Source organism: Meleagris gallopavo, chromosome 15 (genome assembly GCF_000146605.3).
Source record: "Meleagris gallopavo isolate NT-WF06-2002-E0010 breed Aviagen turkey brand Nicholas breeding stock chromosome 15, Turkey_5.1, whole genome shotgun sequence".
NCBI classification, from domain to species: Eukaryota; Metazoa; Chordata; class Aves; order Galliformes; family Phasianidae; genus Meleagris; species Meleagris gallopavo.
The window spans coordinates 10068795-10083008 of record NC_015025.2 but is presented as its reverse complement, the minus strand read 5'-3'; the positions used below and the strand labels follow the sequence as shown (position 1 = coordinate 10083008).

Below are 14214 nucleotides of genomic sequence, written 5' to 3'. Positions count from 1 at the left end.
ATATATAAAATTCCAAAAGGGATTTCAAAAGTAATTTATTCTTTGCATTCCTGAGGGATAGAATACAGTTTATGACATTTTCAATAAAATATGATCTTATATAGTAAGTGGCTGAGGGTTTGCGATCTTATTTGTGCACTTGCAACCACTGTCAGTTCTTTGCAACTGGGATTTGGAGCCAAATCCTTAGCTGGCATTGCTTGCCATAGCTCCATGATTTATACCAGTCTCTTATCTTCTTCTAGGAACCTACTAAGGTGCATATGAAAACAGATAATACTGCAACTGATAATAATGGCCACAACCTGAAATACAGCCTCCATTACAAAAACCATATGGGAACATGCCTACTTTGCACTGAAACTGATCAATCCTGTGCTGAAAGCCAAACTTCTGAATGTTCTGAGAAATAAGGATACTAACAGTTCAAGAACAATAACAGCAAGGCAGGTCCCAAACCTTTGAAAGATGTGTATGTAAGCAGCTGTCTCTATCCATGCGCTTCCTAGGGAAGAACTAAAGGAAATAATTTGTGAGGTTGCTTTTATCAAACCAGAACTCCATTCAGTTTTTCCCCCTCATGTTTCTGAAATTGTTGATGCAACAGATTTTGAATTACTTAACAGTGACTCCCTACCTAACCCCTGAACAGAGTTTGATTTACTATGAACAGATCACATTGGTGTGGTTCGTCAGTGTCGTTAGCAGAAGAAACTATAAAAGGAATCCCCACGAGAAACTGTTTCCAGTCTCAGGAAATGCAGAAGAAAAAAAAAACAACAGTGGTTATTCTTATGTGTCTGAAGAAAAAAAAATACTGCACCTGCAAGAAACAGCAAATACTGTTTAATGCTTAAAACACAAAGTCTTGTTAATACAAGAATACTGAGCATACAGTGCACTAACAAAATATTAATACCCCTAATTATTAACAGGGAAAAAATACAGCTTGAATTTTGTGTGCTACAGTTACATACTTGGACTGCTACAGAGCACTTACATACTTACAAGTTCTACTCATATTTTTTAATCTAAAAAAATACTACACTCTCCTCATCTTGATTTTGAAACGACTGGGACATGTTCAAGTCAAAGCACATGCTAAACCTAATTTGTGGAGAAATCATAAAGTTAGGGGGAGGGGAGAGCCAAAGTAGATGTGGAATGGCCACGGAGGCATCCTAAAACACAGACCATAGCAAGAGGGAAAGGCACACTACAGTTTAATAAATGATTAATGAGGTGCTGACACATTAATGTAAGCACAGGGACAACCAGGCCTGCCAAATCTCAAACCTTTCCAAATTTTGTCAACAAAACACAGTTTTAATTTGGGACAGGCAAACACGGAAAACGATTTTGAGCTTTAGCTTCAGCCCTTCATAGATTTTGAATTTAAATCCTGTATCAACACCAGGGGAGACAGGGGTATGAAAGAAACACATTGGTTTATAACTTTGTTCAATGAAGTTGGCACTATCAACGGCATTAACGTATCATGGCTCTGTGAATTATTCTGCCTGCCATTAAATAGTCCAGTTGTGAATGCTTTGGAGCTTAGTTTAAAAAAATATTCTGAGATCAGGAGCCTGTAGATCAAGCTATTTATCCACGTTTAGCACTCAGCCCGTTTATTTGTTATGGTACCTCACCTAATATATCAAAATTAAGCATTGCATGACTCCTCATTTTTAACCACAGCCCATTAAGCTTCACTAACTGATTAAGACATAGCATGTTCCTTGTGCTTTCAATTTTCTCCAGTCTATGTTGAGGGCTCTGATATTTTTGTGATGTCCCCAACATCCAGTGGCAAAGGCAGAAAAAATCTGATTAAGATGATTTCCAGATTTAAAGCGCGTCATTAGTGTAAAACCTGTAACTCGTGCATTTGCTGCTCTTCTGAAATCTATGCAGAAGTGGCTTGAGCAATGCATCTTTATTTTCATCACCACTTGGTGACCTCTTCCTACAATATCTTCTTTATCCTAATAACTAGAAATTTCTCTCAATTTAACAAGACAGTTAAAAATGTGCCTAACTTAAAGCACATAAATACAGTATATTCAGTCATTTTGCTCACGTGCATGAGGCCACGCCAGGCACTTAATTACCTTGTTGAATTGGGCCACAGCTCTTACTGCTATTTTCCAGTCTTTTTTTTTTTTTTTGCCTTTCCCTTCTCTAGGGATGGAGCCTTGCATGTCCAAATTCCATTATCTGGGATTCATGAAGCATCATCTCTGTCTCTTATGCAAATTTGCAATAAGACACAAGTGGCTTCAATTCAAACATGAGTGGCAGCATCCCATTGAGGCAAACCAGCAGCCTAAGCTGAGGAAAAGGTTGTGGTAACAGCATTGAACAGCATGGCAATTTCTGAGTGACTTTCAAGGTTTTCATAATAAATGAATGTTCAGGGTTTTATGCAGTGACTCAGTCTGAAAAGTTTTCTCTAAATTATAACTTGACATGTGTCAGTTTGCAAGCAGCTGTGCTAAAACAAGAACAACAAGATAACGGGGCACTTGGGTTTCATTAATTACAATAACATACAAAACTGTTTAGGTTATATGAACGAGTTTTCAGTGCTGAAAAACAAAATCCAGGCAGAGTTTACCCATGATACCACCTACTTATTACTATCACTGATTGGGACTCCACAGCCCATCCCACCAAAATCAACAGCTTATTGTGACAGAGAATGCAAAAACAGACTGAGCATCTGCTCCATGGGGTTTGTAGAATAATAAAGACAAGGTTGGACTAAAGGGAAAATAAGTGGTGTTGCCAAATGTTTTGTGCAATTGGGCTGATGAAACAGAAATGAAGTAATTTTCTTGAGAACAAGAAGGGAGTCTGTACCATAGTTGAACACTCAACTGAACTGCCTCGAGTCCATGCATGGATAGCATTAGACTTTTCCTGTCTTCACAGAATCACAGAACGGCCCGGGTTGGAAGGGACCTCAAGGATCATGAATCTCCAACCCCCCTGCCACATGCAGGGCCACAACCTCCACATTTAATACTAGACCAGGCTGCCCACGGGCCCCAGTCCAACCTGGCCTTGAACAACCTACCGAGGGAACGGGCATCCACAACCTCTCTGGGCAGCTGTTCCAGCACCTCACCACTCTCTCCGTAGAGAACTTGTCTTCTGCTAAAAGAGACAGAGGTATTACAGCCACTGCAGCACACACTCCTGCTGGCACTTGACACTACTGATATGCAGCACCCAGTCATCACATGCTTGAGCATCTCAGAAATGCAGAGAAATGCATCTCTTTCCAGGCCCATTCCTGCTTTTCTAAGCTTATCCCACTAGTTCAGGAACACAATGTTTGGGATAAAACTTCCAAATTAATTTCTATACGTGTATGAAAATTCACAGGTCTTCTGAACCAGCACACTACCTATTCCCTATACTTTCTTAACCCATCTTAGATCGCAGAAGAGTCAGACAATTCCCTGCTGCATGAACAAACCTATTAGGAAGGAAATTTTTCAGTACAAACTGCCTTTATTTGGTACTAAACTCATGCCCCTGGCCTTCGCTGTTTCACAAGTTCTGTTGTAATGACTCCTAGCAATTCTGGGAGGGAGATGACTGATATCATGCCAAAAAGTGGACAAGCTCTCAGGCAGCTCGACAGTCCAGCATAGAAGGTGGAACAAAGTAAAGGAAGAAAAAATCTTAAATTTTCTGTGAGAGGCATATGCTGCTGTTCAAAAAGGATTTGGAAATCTCTTTAAGACAGACTTTTGAAGGCACTGGAAATACTTCAGTGACACAAAGGAGCTGATGACAAACCCTCTACTCACTTCACAGGCACCTGGATTTCATTTGGTTCCTATACAACACCATCTTAAATACCTAGGTGCATCATGTTATCAAGATACTTGATAACTTGCATGCTTGGTCCTTTTCATGCCAAGAAATAAAAAGTGAAGACTGGATTCGGTATTCTGACTATTTTAAGAAGTCTACTGCAAAAAGAATAAGTTCAAGATTAAAAAAGAAAAGCAAACACAAAAAAAAATCAACAACACAAGAGCAGCTGTAGTAAAACAAGCTTCAATACCACCCTGTATTACTGTATAAGCGGTTCGCTCTGCTGAAAGTGATTAATTTCTTGAAAATGCTAAGGTCACACTAATTGACATGACCTGTGTAATTAAGCAGTCTCTGTTTACACACGGAAAGCTCAACTGCTGTGAAGCTGGGTTTGTATGACAGAATGTCTTTACAAGTCAAGAGATCAACAACCTTTCCTATGTCCTACCTATTCGCCGACACAGGCTCCTGATTGCTGTTCTGAGAGAACACACAAAGGCATTACCATATGAAAATCAGCCTCTAGCCTGCGTGAGCACAAACCCAGCAGAGTGTACATGTTGTGAAGCAAGTTTTGACAGGTCCCAGGGGTGACTGCTTGGCCTGAAACCCCATGTTGGTGAGTCCTTTTTCCACTTTCTCCTTCGCTGATAATGCCCTCTCGAATCACTGGAGAAATGTGACGGAGGGAAGAACATGGGATGAGAAGCTAACAGCTCTGCCACAATAATGCTAGGTTTCATTCTGATTAAATTAATCGCTGTTGCCACATCTACTGCACATCTATGCTTGTAGGGGCAAATACCAGCCTTCTACCTTCCACTGCTGTTGCAACTAAATAGTTCACAAAAAGACGTATGTTCTACACATAAACAATGTTGACACTCACAAAGCATTTAGCATTGTCAGTTAAGCGCTACGATGCCACAAAGAAGCAAACAAACATCGTGAGCTACTGCAGAAAGCAGCAGTCATCTTCTGGTGTTTTCTTCCTCCAGAGGTCCATACAGTCTATGGGACAAACCTCCTGTTACTTCCTCAGCTCCCCGAGGCAAATCCCCACTGAAAGACCGTATCATATTTTCTCCCCGTATTCCATTTACTCATTCCATCAAAAGAGATGGTCCTTGGGCTCCCTACCCCATATTTTAATTCAACGCCTACTCAGGTAAATCACCACTGGCACAGCCAAAGGATCATGTCTCCAGTAATGGGTTTGCAACAACCTTGTCACCGCACCGTCTCTCCTTTCAGCTCAGAGAAAAGCAAGCACAGTCCATCTTCCCAAGAGATACTTATGTTCTTAGTTCCAAAACAAGTCATGGATGTAGGGGTGGCATACAGAAACATCCTTGGCCTTTTAAATTGAATGGATACCATAGCTCCTGAGCCCCCCTACCACATGCTGAGATGCTGGGGAATATCAGTCCAAAGAAAGATACCCACTGGTAGTTTCTTCCAAGAGGGGATGGACTATCATCATATTAATGCACATTTATGAGTCTTCAATGCTGCAGAAGAATAAACTCTGAAGCGTAACCAGAGCCACGAGCCTGATTTTGTTACTAAATTATTCTTATAGCTTCCTCTGCCTCTTCCAACAGACATGATGCTCACTTTGTCTGGCATGTTTACATGAAGGCAACCAGTTTCCCAGGCAGAACAGAGAACCCCAGAGCCAGGTTGTCTTGTGACCGAAAACTATAGTGAGGTCATTTTGATTTTTCCTTTTATGGATTCACTTCCCACTGCGATAATTTTATCAAGAATGTTCTTGACCTTAGCATCTCCCAATGAACTACGAGACTAGTTTGGGTTAGCTGCTGTTTTTTAAAGAAGGAAGCGTGCCCAACTGACCTGAAATCGTCGCATGTCTCGAGGGTTTCCTGCATTTTTTAGACAATTTTGGTTACATTTGAGAAAAAATTTCAAGAAGAACCTGCGGAGAAAGAGAAATGGGTATTATCATCTTATAAACAGTGCACAGTACTACATTGTTACATCTATACATTTGGTCTAACAAAGCCTTGTTTACATTAGCAATTTCAACTCAGACAATTCATATCACTGACCATCCACTGAGGGATCAGAGGCCACAGTCCAGCAAAATGTGTAAGAATGTCCTAGGGTATACATGAACTTAATAGTTCTGCTGTAATAGAGCCATTAAAGACTTAGACATGATCCCCCTTCACACTAAATAGCCAAACTCATGCAGCAAGAAAGTAAGAGATATATGTTGTGCTCCAGCAAGAAGAGAAATGAAAAATGCCAGCCAAGAGAATTTTTTCATGTAAAAAAGGGATTTTGTTTTACAAGTTCAATTTAGCGTGCACATTTTGATTTAATACAAAAATACAGAAACCATTCCATACAATCAAAATCTCCCTTCCACAATTACACTCAGTTTGTACATAATATTGATGCTTAAACAGTGGTTAGCAAAAGACCAAAAGCCCGAGAGAGGACAGGAAAGTCTTAGTTAAAAGACTGACATCATGGAAAAGTGAAATATTTTCAATGCTGCCTATTTCCTGACCATACACAGTTCACTGAAGTAGCTTTGTGACCCTGACATATATCTCTAAGAAAATACATTGCATTTTACAAAGCCAAAGAAAAAAGCAAACATTTCACTGAAAATATTTCCTTCAGTGTTATGCGTCAGTGGACTGTAAACTCATAAAGACAAGTCAATGAATAATGGTAGGTCTCAGATTCCAGGCTTTCTCCTTGAGAGCCAAAGTTTATCAGCCTTTTGTCCAAAATAAACTACAGACTAAGGCCTACTAAAGCTCAGCTGTGCAAAATTTAATCCTACAGCAAGTTTAAAACCTAGTGCAACCAGACAGAGCAGCATTACATTTGCAATAACCATCAGTTGACTAAGCAGAAGTTAATCTGACCTGTCTCCACATAAAAAAAAAAGCAAGGCGAGGGATTGTTTGGTCCTGCTTTGCTTGAAATTGGAAAGTTAACTTCTGCAAGCATCCATCTTTTAACACCCAAACTGAATGCAAAGTCAGCAGAATTTGCACACACTGGCAACAAGAAAGGCAAAAGTGGAGGGTAAACAGCTACAGAAAATCCCTTTTTGATGAGCAGCATTCTTTGCCCTGCTCTAGTTGGGATTCTGCCCCTCAAACCAGCAAGCTTCAGGGCTTTCCATGCCAAGAAAATCCTGCCAGGCAAGGACCAAGTCAAACTCCAAGGGACTGTCTTCACTAAAGAAAAGTAAGGTAATGTCAGGATTATAAACTGCAATGCCCAGGATTATCAAGGACTGATGTCCTGGCCCACAAAGTCCCTTCTCTCCCTGTGCTCAGAAATAAGAGCAAGCGATCAGCAATCAATATAAAAATAAACAGGCATCACTCTGGAAGAGAAGTTTGGAAACACAGTGTTTGTTTATGCCAAAATTAAGAGAGGTTATAAGCCGTTACACTTTCTCATCAAGCAGGTTCTGATTTTCAATAACTGAAATTCAGTGCTATTTGTTGTACGCGCTTGTGTCTTTTTAAGCCTCTAATGGCCAGCTGTGACGGCCTGACTCAGGTTGTGTAGAAGGAGCTGTCAGCACAAATCTTGGCATCTCAGATCCAGACAACTGCTTGCCACTAGACGAAGGTTTGTACTCGTGCCAGAATGGATTTTGAGAGACAAGCAAACAGGGCATTAATTCTGCCAAAGAAAAACGAAAAGCGGGGAGAGTTCAGGATCTTACACTTCAGATTATGGTTTTCCTGTCAACAGCTCATCATTTAGTTCACGAGCTATGAAGGGCATGGACATCAGATCCCCCTTGCCCTAAGCTGGCCCTGTCATGCAAAATGCTGGCAGGATCCAGAGACCACCTCTCCAGGCAAGGCTGCTTGCTGAAACAAAAAGCCTGGCCATCTGTTGGGAAGTAAAGACATCCCTGTCAGCCTGCACTTACAACCTGAGACAAGCCCTTATGTGGCAAAGCCTCAGGACTACTCATTCTATGGGATGAAGCCTGTGCTTACTAAGGTTTGTTGTGGGACCATTCAGAGTTCTGCCGAGTGCTGGGCTCAGCAGCTGCATCCTTGGTCTGCTGCAGTCCTACAGCCATACCGTGGCCCCAAACAGAGCTTGGAAGTGGCAGAATTAAACATATCAGCACTGAACGATAGCATAAGCCGTGCAAAGGCTTCCCAGCCACTGCACCACATACATAAGATGCACAGCTGGAGGCTTGATGCAAGAGCCCCTCAGAAGAGATGGAAAGCTCTTGGTGAATCTCTGGACAAACACTGCGCATTGCAGCTGGGAGATTCACTATGAAATACAGGAACTGGAGTTTCCAAACTCTGACACAAAGTTTGGAAGTCTAACTCTAATTGCTCCATCTTCACCAAATCTTATGGAAGCTTCATCAAAATAAACTGTAGAAGAAATTAGACTTATCTATTTAAGTCTACCAAAAGACCTCAGGTAAGCAAACAAAACTTCATTTGAATTAAATCAACTCAATAAAAAATTAACTTAAATATATATATATATTTTTTTTTTCAGATGAATTTTCAAGATACCTTACTTACACAGCCAAGTTCATCCACTGTATTTTAAGTACAAATTTGCCAGTTCACAGAATCACAGAATGTCAGGGATTGGAAAGGACCTCAAAAGATCATCTAGCCCAATCCTCCTGCCAGAGCAAGAACACCTAGATTAGCTCGCACAGGAACACATCCAGGAGGGTTTTGAATGTCTCCAGAGAAGGAAACCCCACAAGGTCTATGGGCAGCCTGTTCCAGTTTCTGTTACTCTCACTGTGAAGAACACATCCTACCAAGCACTGTATTTTTATTCCACTGAAAGATAAAACAACATATAGGCTTTGCATTGTTGGGAACGCACAAAAGCTGGAGCCCCCAGCTCCGTGGATACATCCCATGCTGGCCCAAACAAGAGGTGAGCAGCTCCCAGGCTGGCCCAGTGCTCTCCAGCTCCCAGTGTCCCCACTATGACCAACAAATGGATCAGAACGAGGGCAGAGCATCACGGTTTGACTCATGAGGTTCAGCTCTATCTCTCGGTTCCTGCTTGAAACTAATTGCCCCACTGCCTTCTTCACCTCCAGTCCAGTTCTGCCAGCCTCGCTCATTAGCAGCACTTCACTCTGCAAATATTTCAGATTTAGATTGACAGGATTGGTCCAGGAGAAGTGCCAGCAGAGCTGAGCCCTTTGTAAGCACAAACTTCCATATCTGTTTGTTTGCATCTAACTTCTTCACTGAGGGTTTTTTTTTCAGCTCTAACATTCTCCCCATTTAGCAGGGCTGTGTAGTATTAATACTAACCACAAAGGATATATAGCATTAGTACTAACCACAGGGGCCTGAAATACATTCTGAAAAAGAAAAAAAAGTGAAAAACAGAGGAATGTCAGTGCAATCTTCAACTTTAACTCTCTCCAAACTTACATGTCTGCTAAACACCAGATCTTCTGCCACACAAGACTCAGTCATCAATTATAGTTATTGCTACCACTCTTTTCGCATGAATCAAACAGAATGCATTTTCCAGCTTCATTCCCAACTACTGACATCTCTGGCATAAGGGCCACTGGGGCATATGGAGCACAGAAACACAAACCACATTCACAGGAGTGAACTCAGGTCCATAAACATGCAAATTTTCATGAAGGACCTGGGTCGACTGATTTGCATTGCTATTAAATCAGATGGCTTTGGGCTTCATCCCTTATCCCATGTGGATATGGGACTCCAGTTTAGGGAAAAACAAGTTAATTCTAGATTCTAAGCTATGATAAAATGCAGCTCAGTGCAGCTGCAAAAACGAATCAAGCATCAAAGTCTGTGTGCATGCAGCCTATGCCATGGCATTGTCCTACCACAAATCTCTAAGAAATTGCAAGGACCAATGTAGAACCTCCAGCTAAATACAAAATTCCAGTCTAAATCAGACAAAATTATTCTGAATTTCTGTCTTCTGTGTGTCAGCTGGAAGCTCTAGCAAATGGTTTATTAGCTTTTCTGGAAGAGCTCTCTCCTCACAACTTGAATGAAAATTCCCTTTAAGAGACTTTTTTTCCTCACAGAACTGCTCCTTTCCCAGGAAGGTTTTGGTCTGAGCAGGACTCTGCTCTCACCACTGCCCCACTCTGCCAGTGAGGGGCCCTTTCCCCAACCCTGTCTGAGCTCTCTGGTTACTCTGCTGCCTTCCCGCCTTGCTTCCCCTCCTCACTCCTGACACTTTGCAGGAGTTGGACTCGATGATCCTTATGGGTCCCCTCCAATTCAGGGTATACTATGATTTTATGGTTTTTTGCTGCCCACTGCTGCTGGCTCCTTCCTGACACCCGTCCTCTGATTCCCCTTCTTCCACCACAAATTAACGTCCATGTTTATTCAAAGCAAACAAAGAGTTAAAGAAAGCAAGTCCTGACACGATCTGGGCTGGTTCTTCTGTCACTCCCCCAAAGGAAATTTAAAGGAACTCAAATACGAAAGCTCAGCAGTAGGATTTTCTTGCCATTGCCACAATAAATATGTTTGTGGAAGAAGAAAAAAATAGTTGGAAAGGGAAGACCTGCTGCATTCCTGATGCTGAAGAAAAGCTTGTTTGTTCCCAATACATTGGAGAAGTTGTTCAGGAACAGTTCATCCATGTGAAAATATGACAGCTGTCGGGCTGCCAAGGTCAGCCAGAGCACTGGCTATCCAGAAGTGCCAGTGATACAGCTTAAACCTCTTTAGGGCAAGCAAATCTGACAAAACTCAACTCTTCTGTGCTGTAAATACATTTGATAGAAGAGGGTAAATTTAGACTCCTGGGCGAAACACAGCAGCAAGTACCTGTGAGTTTGCAAAATTAGGAAATGCAAAATACGTGCAATAATTAGCAACTGCCCAGCAGATAAAAGGATTGCACGCTCATTCTGTACGATGTACCGATTCAGCAGGAGTACTAAATATGTGCATAAATTTAAATACAGAAGCAGTTCTGTTGGAGACAAAGGTGGTATTCACATACCTCAGTACCTTGCAGAATTCAGCCACAATCCTTTCCATGCTTGCCCTCCCAGCAAAGAGGACGCTGGACGCTACAAGTACAGTTTTCTCAAGGAGTTTATGATGGATAATTTCTTTCTGGTGAAAACTTGGCATATAAAGGTGCACAGAAGCCAATTCAGGGGTGAATCCACAGGTCACCAAGAGGCAGCCAGTGCACACACTTCAGCTGCTTCATTTACTTCTGGATTTTCTGCGTACTTTTCAGACATAACTCTCTCAATCAGAAACTTCGACTACATCTACTGGTAACTACATTTGCCACTAACATCAAAATATGGAGAGAACCCATTGTTTCATGCTATTTTAGTTTGAAAAGAAAAAATCAAAGCACAGAAACTTCCCTGCAGAAATGTCAGAAGGACTGTGTATATTTCTTGCCATTTCGAAGTAGTTTCTCTAGATAGAAAATTCCCAACTTTAAAAAAAATGAAACTAAAATAGGATTATTTTTTTTCCCCTTAATTATAATCTTTTGACTTTTCCAGTATTTCTAAACTTCCCTTACAGGGAGTGTTGTTTTTTTTTAATTCCAGTTTGCCATAGAAAAGATGTCAAAATAATGGAAAATTCTACACTAAAAGAAATTTGAGCCCAACCTAGCTAATAACAGCAGAAAAAGGAGAGGAAAAAAAGTCTTAACATTTGAAATATGCAAATTCCCACTCATTAATGAATCCACTGTTGCAAAGTTTTGGGAGTTTGTTTTTTCTGTTTGTACTTAACTCACTTTTCACATACAGTGAGCTGGCCATGTCAAGTACCCCATTCACAAAAGAAAAATTGAGCCTTACATTGGTATCTACCAGCATGAGGTCGTGCATGGAAATCAAATATAAGCATGGGGGAAACATCCTATTACCCACATGTTCACAGCTGGATTTTGCTTGGCTCTTCAGTCAATAAACAGCAGTAGCTACCTTTTGTGGCATTTTTACAACAGGAAATTTATTCTGCAGAAGAGAAATTAAACACCAGATACAATCATCTAACTCTTTTCTAAACATAACCTTCTTGAGTTGTCAAACATCCTAATGACGAAGAAAAAAAAATCCCAAATCTGCTCTCACTGGATTCAGTATTCTCACTCAGTGACTTAAAACTGAAGCTGAATCAGACATGTATTTTGTATTTATAGGATGCTAAGCAGTCACTAAGGGAAAAAAAGCCAAAACCAAAAGCCTGAAAAATTATTTATTTTACTAGAAAATATATATTTCCCTCCTGAACTACGGAAAAGGTCCAAGAAGGCAATGTGACAGAGAGAATAAGCCTCAAGCAGCCAGAATCTATTGAGTGAGATTCTTCAGGCAATACCATAGTAATAGAAACAGAATAGTCTGCATTATTGTTGTAAACTCACTCTGACTCCCAGAGCTGGCATAGCTGGGGTTTGTTGCTATCAACACAGTAAATATTCAGTTCAGCACAGCAAATAGGTGAGGAGGCATCCATGTGATCACCAGATCAGAAGGTAGGACTGCCCAAAACAGCCTTAAATTACTCATTGCTTGCTTTACCAAGTGCTTTCAATTGCTTTTCCTTAAGTCTGCGCGTTCTTCACAGCATATCAGTGTTTCATCTTGAATCTTACAGAATTCTCTAGCTTTCAGGTAGCGAGTTAAAATGCATCAGAGAAATTTACAGTACTTTGCGAACGTGTGTTTGGCATTTTTGCCCATGAGTGAGTTAAAATCCCACAGAGATGGTTTTAGTTCCTTCTCCCAGATTTTTTAATAAGAAAGAGATAACACCACCAAAAAACACCACTAAACAAAATTAAAAACAGCCCAGAGGCAGCTTTGAGTGCTCAGTTTCTGTAATTTAATTTTGCCCCAGATCTGCCATTTTAATATTTTTTTTTTCCTTAAAGTTGTGAAAATCTGACTTTTCTTTCTTATATATCCTTACCTGTGCTCAGATCCATTATCTAAAAATTTTATTAGATTTCAGCTGCAGCTGCCCTCCTGCCATAGGAAGAGCTGTAGGAGTTTATGCCATCTGCATGCAGAGCAATCGCAGTGCCTGCAGGACGACTGTGCGTACCGCCACCCCTGCACTCTGTGACGGCACGGAGGCAGCAGAGCCGCACTCCTTTGCAGAGCAGTCGTTTGCTTACCCAGCACAGAAACCTCCGGCTCTGCCTTTCTATGCATGCTTCAAATCACTGCCTGCTCTTTATGAGCTGACGGGCCAATGCTTTCGCTGAAATGGTGATAGACTTTCCAACACTACAGTGACTAAAGTCACATAACCAACAGAACTTATTTATTTAAAAAAATAAAAATATATATATATATATTCAACCAATTTGTTTCAGCTGAACTACTTTTCATTTTGTTCTGTCTCCATTTCACCTATTTGACTGCTCACAGACCAGGCTACAAAAGCGGGTGAGATATTTCTAATTTTACTAAAGATGCTACAATCCAGTCAGTGGAAAAAATCTAAAACATCTCTGCACTCTGTCATAGTTCACATAGTTCACAATGCCACTGAATTAGCAGCCCTCCCAGGGCCATAGTTCTGCTAAAAGAATCTCTGTTCAGTGTAAGCGATGACAGATAACAGCATTGCTGTTATTGTAATACGATATGAGTATTTGGTTGCCTGCTACCTCATGGTAAACTACTGTAACTTCAGCAGTGTTACCGAAAAACATTGGTGGTATTGCAATCCCAGGATGCTGCGGAGCAGTGCTAATCCAGCCAGCTGAAGCTGCTTCTCTCTTAGCAGATGTGGAACTCTAAAACTTGTCACCTGGAGCCAAGGGTGCTGATGACATGCTCCTTTCATCCACTTGCTGGGAAAGTTATGAAGATTCACGTGGTACATATTTCACGTGTGGGAAACAGTTCCTTTCTCTTGCACACCTTTCCCAGATCAGCACATGAATGCTCTACAGCATAAAGAAGCTTGCACAAAGTTGTGTGCAACCTGGCTGCACATACAATAATCAATGATTTTTCAATCATTATTAATGATTGAAGTAGGTAATACCCTTAAATAACACTGACATACCAGTGTGACTATCCAAACTGCCCGACCCAGCAGGGCAGGCTATTTATGAGATGTGTGGGAGCAGGATACCTTCTGGCCAGAGCTGGAGCACCAGCAGCACAGAGAAAAGGTTCTGTACAGACAGATGTGGAGTGTTACTCCAAACCCCTCTAGCAGAGGTCTCCTGCAATAATCAGGCAAGGTGCTGGTGTAGTTGTAACAGCATCCCTCCCCATGACCCAGCTCAAAACTCACTCAGGTTTTGTTTTCAAGATTTTCCTTTTCTTATAAGTGGAAAAGGCACATTGGGAAAAAAGAA

General features: G+C 41.1%; 1 protein-coding gene across 1 annotated transcript in view; it reads right to left on the bottom strand.

Moving 5' to 3' along the window:
- Positions 1–14214, bottom strand: part of EBF1 (EBF transcription factor 1) — a 260038-nt gene that overhangs the window by 92920 nt on the left and 152904 nt on the right. The window contains exon 5 of the mRNA XM_031555657.1: positions 5695–5776. Within this exon, the coding sequence (XP_031411517.1) occupies positions 5695–5776 (82 nt within the window). The remainder of the gene's footprint in view (positions 1–5694; positions 5777–14214) is intronic.